The following is an 8,439-nucleotide window of genomic DNA, read 5'->3' as shown; positions in this document are numbered from 1 at the left end:
TAAAAGTGCCCAATTTAAAGATGTCTGACATGCCCCTCTGGCTGAAACAAAGTTTTTTTTCAGAGTTGTTAAAGGTTTGGAGTACACAACTTTCATCTACAGCAGCCTACTTTGAGCTGATGTCCTTTTAAAAAGTACAATGTGAATCTGCGAAAGTGAACAGTTCAGTAGAAAAGGAATTAAAGAGTCTCCCCAAATGGAACTCAAGACTCAAGAAGTATAACGGTATCTCTACATTTTCAGACACCCCAAACTGAAAAGGCCTTACCTTCCTCGGCTGGTGACTCCAGAAGAACGGCCAGCAGATACACAGCTCCAGCCAAAGCCCCAGCCACAGCCCCAGCCCCAGACCCAGCCACAGCCCCAGCCACAGCTCCAGCCACAGCCCCAGCCACAGCCCCAGCCAAAGCCACAGCCCAAGCCCCAGCCACAGCCCAAGCCCCAGCCCCAGCCCCAGCCCCAGCCCCAGCCCCAGCCCCAGCCACAGACACAGCCCAAGCCACAGCCACAACCACAACCACAGCCACAAACCCAGCCACAGCCCAAGCCACAGCCCCAGCCATAGCCACAGCCCCAGCCCAAGCCATAGCCCCAGCCACAGCCCCAGCCACAGCCCAAGCCCCAGCCACAGCCCAAGCCCAAGCCACAGCCACAGCCCCAGCCACAGCCCCAGCCCCAGCCACAGCCACAGCCACAGCCCCAGCCGCCCGCCCCCCCCCCCCCCACCCCCCCCCCCCCCCCCCCCCCCCGCGCCCGAGCCCGGGCCCCGCGCACGGGCACACCCAAGGCCCGGGCCCGCCGCCGCCGCCGCGGCCGCGGCCGGCCGCGGCGCGGCCGGGGCCCGGCGCCGGGGCGCGGGCCAGGGGCCGGGCCCCGGCGCCGGGGCGGCAGCGGGGGCGGCGGCGGCCGGCGGCAGCGCCCGCGGGGGGGGGGCGGCGCCGCGGCCCCGCCCCCCGCCGCGGCCGCGGCGCCGGCCCGGCCGCCGCCGGCGGCCGGGCCCGGGGGCGGCGCGGGCCCGGGGGGGCGCCCCCGCCGCAGCCCCAGCCCCAGCCCCAGCCCCAGCCCCCGGCCCCGCCCGCCCCCCCGCCGCCCCAGCCAGCCACCGCGCCAGCCCCCGCCCGCGCGGGGGCGGCGCCAGAGCGAGAAAGACACCCAGCCAGGGCCCAGGCGCGGGCGCAGGCGGGGGCAAGGGGGGGCCCGGGGGCGGGGGCGCGCGCGGGGGGGGGAGCGGCCGAGGCAGGGGGCGCGGCGGGGGGGGGGGGGGGGGCGGGGGGGGGGGCGGGAGAGAGGGGGGGGAAAAAGAGAAAAAAAGAGAGAGGAAAAATGGTTTTTTTTTTTTTTTTTTTTTTTGGGGGGGGGGGGGAGAGAGGAGGGGTGGGTTTTTTTGTGGGGGGGGGGGGGGGGGTGGGGGGGGGGACAAAAAAAAAAAGGAGGGTACCAGTCAGCTACTACAACAAGTTTTATTTTTTATTTATTTTGTTGCCCACCCTGGCTTGAATGTCAAACTCCCTCTATGCATTCACCTGTTCTGACACAGTTCTTCTGTTCCAGTAAACATCAGTGGTTTTCGGGTATTTTCACACTGCTGACAGTTAAAACCCCCCAGATTACATCACATCTGTGAGGTTTCACTTTCATTATGTGTTCAGCAAAGAGAAAACACCCTGCAACCTATAGTTAATTATTGTTGTTATTAACACTTATTGTTACTCACCAAGATGATGTAGAGACCTATGGAGAAGATAAAGAATACTTTTATTAGAATCATTTGAAAAGTCAAAACTGCATGAGAGTCATGCTAATTACTCTCCAAACTAATGATACAATAAGAAAATGCTCCATAAGTAAAAGTCCTGCATTACAGTACTTGAGTAAATGTTACTTAAGTAAAAGTAGTAAGCATACATACATATTTTAATACAACACACTTAAGTTTCAAAAGTAAAAGAGCCCAATTTAAAGATGTCTGACATGCCCCTCTGGCTGAAACTAAGTGTGTTTCCAGATTAGGAGTACACAACTTTCATCGACAGCAGTCTACTTTGAGTTGATGTCCTTTTGAAAAGTACAATGTGAATCTGCAAAGTGAACGGTTCAGTAGAAAAGGAATTAAAGAGTCTCCCCAAAAGGGAACTCAAGAAGTATAACTGTATCTCTACATTTACAGACACCCCAAACTGAAAAGTCTTTACCTCTATTGAGGCCATAAAAGGCCAGCAGAGCCAGAGCCCCAGCCCCAGCAGAGAGGATCATCTTGTTAGAAACCATGTTGGCTTATAATCTTTGTTTCAGTCACAGCACATGGAGACATTCAGATTAGGGTTTATATACTCCTCCCTGTTCTCACACAGTTCATCTTTTCCTGTGTGTGTGTGTGTGTGTGTGTGTGTGTGTGTGTGTGTGGGGAGGGCAGGGTTTTCTTTTTTTTTTAAGTTTTTATAAATTACAATTTATAGGCCTACATTAAAACATACAGTAGGCTACATAACATCAATATAAACAATACAAGAATTACAAAAATATAACTAATAAAACAAAATGTGCAAACCAAGCTTAAGTGCATAGTGCCTAGAGCCTCTTCATAAAGAGCATAGAGATTTTTATAAAGTGCATGGAGTCTTTTTATAAACTGCATGGAGTCTTTTTATGAAGTGCATGGAGTCTTTTTATAAAGTGCATGGAGTCTTTTTATAAAGTGCATGGAGTCTTTTTATAAAGTGCATATAGAGTCTTTTATAAAGTGCTGTAGTTCACAAGTTCAAAATGTCCCAAGGAAGGAGCTGTTTTCTGTTCATAGTTCTTCTCCTGATCTCAGCGAGCACTTGTTTGCACACGTCTGCACTGTTTATGACTGTTGTATAATCATACAGCATCTTGTTTTCCCCAACTTCATGCATACAATACATATGATTATTTTTAACAGTTCCTTTTGTTTCTCTGGTAGAGGTTCGTCAACAATACAGTACATCACAGACTTATATGAAAGATCAACATTTACACCATACACTCCTAATTTGTCCCAGACCTCTTTAGCTCTATAACAGTCCATCGATAGATGCTGCTGTGTCTCATCTTCATTGCAATTAATCATGGGACATTTTAATTTTTTTTCCATAACAACTCCATGACACCACCGCTCTAACAGCGAGTCGGTTTACAGACACTAATAGAAGAAAATAAGAACAACCCAAGGTTTCTTTTCAGCACTGTAGCCAGGCTGACAGATAGCCACAGCTCTACTGAGCCATCTATTCCTCTAGCTCTGAGTAGTGATGACTTCATGAGCTTCTTTAACGATAAAATTATAACAATTAGAAATAAAATCCATCACCTTTTGCCCTCAACTTCTAACGGTTAACCTTTAAACGCAGGAACGCTAGAAAGAACGACTATTCCCACTTAGACTGCTTTTATCCTATAGATCTTCAACAATTAATGTTAAAGATATCCTCAGCTAAGCCATCTACCTGTCTCTTAGACCCCATCCCAACAAGACTACTCAAAGAAGCATTACCCGTGGTTAACATTTCATTACTAGATATGATCAATATGTCCTTATTAACAGGTTATGTACCGCAGTCATTTAAAGTAGCTGTGATAAAACCTCTTCTGAAAAAACCCACCCTCGATCCTGAGGTCTTAACCAACTATAGACCTATATCTAACCTTCCCTTTCTATCCAAGATCCTTGAGAAGGTAGTCGCTAATCAGTTATGTGACTTTCTACATAGGAACAATCTATTTGAGGACTTTCAGTCAAGATTTAGAATGCATCATAGCACAGAGACGGCACTGGTGAAAATTACTAATGACCTTCTAACTGCTTCAGACAAAGGACTTGTCTGCATTCTTGTCTTACTAGATCTTAGTGCTGCATTTGACACTATTGACCATACCATCCTGTTACAGAGACTGGAACATTTAGTTGGCATATGAGGAATCACACTGAGCTGGTTTATTTCTCTGATCAATCTCAATTTGTTAATGTTAACAATAAATCATCCAGGTAGGCTAAAGTTAGCCATGGCGTTCCACAAGGCCCAGTGCTTGGACCAATTCTATTCTCCTTATATATGCTTCCTCTAGGCAATATCATTAGGAAACATTCAATTAACTTTCACTGTTACGCAGATGACACCCAATTATACCTATCAATTAAGCCAGACGAAACCAGTAAGTTAGCCAAACTTCAAGCGTGCATCAAAGATATAAAATCATGGATGACCTACAATTTTCTGATGTTAAACTCTAACAAAACTGAAGTGATTGTGCTGGGCCCTAAACACCTCCAAACCTCATTATCTAAAGACATAGCTACTCTGGATGGAATTGCCCTGGCCTCCAGCACTACTGTCAGAAATCTAGGAGTTATTTTTGATCAGGATATATCCTTTAACGCCCACTTAAAACAAACCTCAAGAACAGCCTTTTTTCACATTGCCAAAATTAGGAATATCCTGTCTCAAAACAATGCTGGAAAAACTAGTCCATGCATTTATTACTTCCAGGCTGGACTATTGTAATTCCTTACTATCAGGTTGCCAAAATAAGTCCCTTAAGACTCCAGAATGCTGCAGAACGTGTTCTGACAAGAACTAAGAAAAGAGATCATATTTCTCCTGTATTAGCTTCTCTGCATTGGCTTCCTGTAAAATCCAGGATTGAATTTAAACCCTAACAATAACCCTTGGAACCAGCTCCCAATCTGGGTCAGGACACCAAAATCTTGGTTGCAGCTGTCGCCGTGGTCCTGCTGCGCACCCTGCCATGCCCTGTTACACCCTGCTACACCCTGCTATGCCCTGTTACACCCTGCTACACCCTGCTATGCCCTGTTACACCCTGCTACACCCTGCTATGATCTGTTTCACCTGCTACGCCCTGCTATGTCCTGCTATGCTCTGTTACACCTGCTACGCCCTGCTATGCTCTGTTACACCTGCTACGCCCTGCTATGTCCTGCTATGCTCTGCGGTGCCTTGCTATGCAATGAACTACTACAACTACTATTTCTAGTCACTGTTCCATTATCTTTATTGTGACTATAATTGCCACTGTTCATCACATCCCCAACCAGCACCATCAGACACCACCTACCAAGAGCCTGGGTCTGTCCCAGGTTTCTCCCTAAAAGGGAGTTTTTCCTCGCCACTGTCACACTGAATGCTTGCTCTTGGGGGAATTACTGGGATTGTTGGGTCTTTGTAAATTGTGTGGTCTAGACCTACTCTATCTGTAAAGTGTCTTGAGATAACTGTTGTTATGATTTATTTGATATTATTAAAGTGCCCATATTATGAAAGAATTCACTTTTTCTGGGATTTGGGGTGTTTTTTGTGTGTCTCTGGTGCTTCCACACGCATACAAACTTTGAAAAAATAACATCCATGATGTTTTGAGTGAGATACGGTTTCTGAATGTGTCCTGCCTTCAGTCTCCAGGCAAGCTGTTCAAAATCTGCACGGCTTTCTACGTAACTAGCCGAGACGAGGGACCTAGGGGGCTAACCGTTAGCATGCTAGCTTGTTCTCAATGGCAAAACACTGCTACAACACACACTTAGTTAGAAGATGCCCCCACAACTGGCATTTTAGCTAAATAGGAGCTCTGGCCATTGGCTGCAGCAACTCCAGTTTGCTAGCACCGATTTTGGTCTTTTTTTTTTCCTATCGACAATAAGTGTCAATAAGATTTTAAGCTTGTGAAATAAAGTTCAAAAATCACTTTTTTTCCTCAATTGTTTAACCTCCGTTCTGCTTTGAGTTTGGTGTTGTTGCTAATCTTTTTGCTTCTGTGATGTGTCTCGTTTTGTGCCAAGTTCTACTCTACTAATCTCTCTTTATTTCTTGTTACTTTGTATTTATAAAAAGCCTTTTTAACATCGAGACCAGGGGACTACAGATGAAAAACAGCCTTTTGGTTAAATCTGGCATTTTAAAAACCTTGTATACATGCGTTTTATTCATTTGCACGGACCCCCTTTTTCTGAATTTTGATTAAATTTGAGCCCATATTTCTTTTGTACATTAGAAATGAGAAAGTGTAGTTTGTGGGATTCAAAGGAACTTTTGCTAATGTCACTTCGGAGCAGGGTTATTATAGTAAATTAAAACTTAACGACAGTACTGAAAAGTATTGTTACTGCACACCTCTGAGACATTATACCTGGACCTAACAAGAAGAACTAAAACTTAATATATAAAAGCTACAACTTTCTGAACTGAAACTAAAACTATAACTAATAGAAAAGTCAAAACTGCATGAGAGTCATGCTAATTACTTTCCAAACTAATGATACAATACAAAAATGCTCCACAAGTAAAAGCCTGCATTACAGTACTTACATGTTACTTAAGTAAAAGTAGTTATATAGTTTAATACAACACACTTAAGTTTCAAAAGTAAAAGCGCCCAATTTAAACATGTCTGACATGCCCCTCTGGCTGAAACTAAGTGTTTTGCAGAGTTGTTAAAGGTTTGGGGTACACTACTTTCATCTACAGCAGCCTACTTTGAGTTGATGTCCTTTTGAAAAGTACAATGTGAATCTGCAAAGTGAACAGTTCAGTAGAAAAGGAATTAAAGAGTCTCCCCAAAATGGAACCCAAGAAATATAACTGTATCTCTACATTTTCAGACACCCCAAACTGAAAAGTCCTTACCTTCCTTGGCTGGTGACTCCACAGGAACGGCCAGCAGATACACAGCCCCAGCCACAGCCCAAGCCCCAGCCACAGCCCAAGCCACAGCCCCAGCCACAGCCCAAGCCCAAGCCCAAGCCACAGCCCCAGCCCCAGCCCCAGCCCCAGCCACAGCCACAGCCACAGCCCAAGCCCAAGCCACAGCCCCAGCCCCAGCCCCAGCCCCAGCCCCAGCCCAAGCCCCCAGCCCCAGCCCCAGCCCAAGCCCGCCACAGCCCCAGCCCCAGCCCCCAGCCCCAGCCCCAGCCCAAGCCCAAGCCACAGCCACAGCCACAGCCCCAGCCCCAGCCACAGCCCAAGCCCCAGCCACAGCCACAGCCAAAGCCACAGCCCCAGCCACAGCCCCAGCCCCAGCCCCAGCCCCAGCCCCAGCCCCAGCCCCAGCCCCAGCCCAAGCCCCAGCCCCAGCCACAGCCCCAGCCACAGCCACAGCCACAGCCACAGCCACAGCCACAGCCACAGCCACAGCCACAGCCACAGCCCCAGCCACAGCCCAAGCCACAGCCAAAGACCCAGCCCCAGCCCCAGCCCCAGCCCCAGCCCCAGCCACAACCACAGCCACAGCCACAACCACAGCCACAGCCACAGCTCCAGCCACAGTCCCAGCCACAACCACAGCCACAGCCACAACCACAACCACAGCCACAGCAGAGAGGATCATCTTGAAAGAAAACATGTTGGATTATAATCTTTGTTTCACAGCCCAGTGAGACATTCAGCCATACGCAGAGTTTGTGGGCGGGGGTGGGGGGAGGTATACTAAATGCCATGTATATAAATTGCTTTCAGCTTACTAATGGACTGCGCGTTTTGTGTAGATTTGGACTTTTATACCTTTAATTCCACTTTGTGTAAACGGTGAAGTGGAGAGGCCTCATTCACCTGCGTACAGCTGGCTGGTGAATGTGAAGCTCGTAGCCTATAGGCCTTGCTGGATACACCGTGACTCTATTTGTGGATCTACTGATCGCTGTGGATTACTTTTTGTTTTTTCGTGTCATTGGATCATGGCAAAATACGGATCTTTCTTCTTAACGTGTCTTAACGTTTTATGGGGTGATTGCGCTTGGTTTCTGCGTGTGGAGAGTCATCTCAACAGACTGTAGGTCCAACACTGAGTGTTCACTGTTACATGTTAGTTGAATTTGAGTGTCGGGGCGTCCCGCCACCGTCTGTCTATTGTGCTCCAAGACAGCCGTGCCGCGATTTGCATTTCATAAGGGCGGATTGTTAAATTGTTACAATGTAATTTATAATCTGCTTTAAAAATAAACGTATATGTTTATTTAGCATGTTTGTTTTGTCCATATGTGCTCGTGCTGTGTTCCCCAAGTGGTAGGCCAGCTCTCAGCTGCTACAACGAGTTTTATTTTTTATTTATTTTGTTGCCCACCATGGCTTGAATGTCAAACTCCGTCTATGCATTCAGCTGGGCTTTTATAGAGTCCTGACACTCCTCCCTGTGTGGACACAGTTCATCTGTTCCAGTAAACATCAGTGGTTTTTGGGTATTTTCACACTGCTGACAGTTAAAACCCCCCAGATAACATCACATCTGTGAGGTTTCACTTTCATTATGTGTTCAGCAGAGAGAAAACACCCTGCAACCTATAATTAATTATTGTAATTAATAACACTTATTGTTACTCACAAGGTTGATGTAGAGACCTATGGAGAAGATAAAGAATACTTTTATTAGAATCATTTGAAGTTACAGTAAATCTTGAAATTAAATTGT

The 8,439-nt window shown here is 47.1% G+C and overlaps 1 protein-coding gene across 1 annotated transcript; it reads left to right on the top strand.

Annotated features, from left to right (window-relative positions):
• Window positions 1–346: 346 nt before the first annotated feature.
• Window positions 347–7,367, top strand: LOC120562455 (vegetative cell wall protein gp1-like; the record flags this gene model as incomplete). The annotated part of the gene is given in 3 exon segments (XM_039806168.1): window positions 347–751; window positions 1,039–1,068; window positions 6,687–7,367. Coding segments are annotated over 3 exon segments (1,116 nt in total), but the record flags the coding sequence as incomplete, so codon positions are not given.
• Window positions 7,368–8,439: the final 1,072 nt, after the last annotated feature.

This window comes from Perca fluviatilis, chromosome 7 (assembly GCF_010015445.1).
Source record: "Perca fluviatilis chromosome 7, GENO_Pfluv_1.0, whole genome shotgun sequence".
In the NCBI taxonomy this organism is placed as follows: domain Eukaryota; kingdom Metazoa; phylum Chordata; class Actinopteri; order Perciformes; family Percidae; genus Perca; species Perca fluviatilis.
Note: the sequence above shows the minus strand (reverse complement) of the source record. Positions and strands in the feature narration are given on the sequence as shown.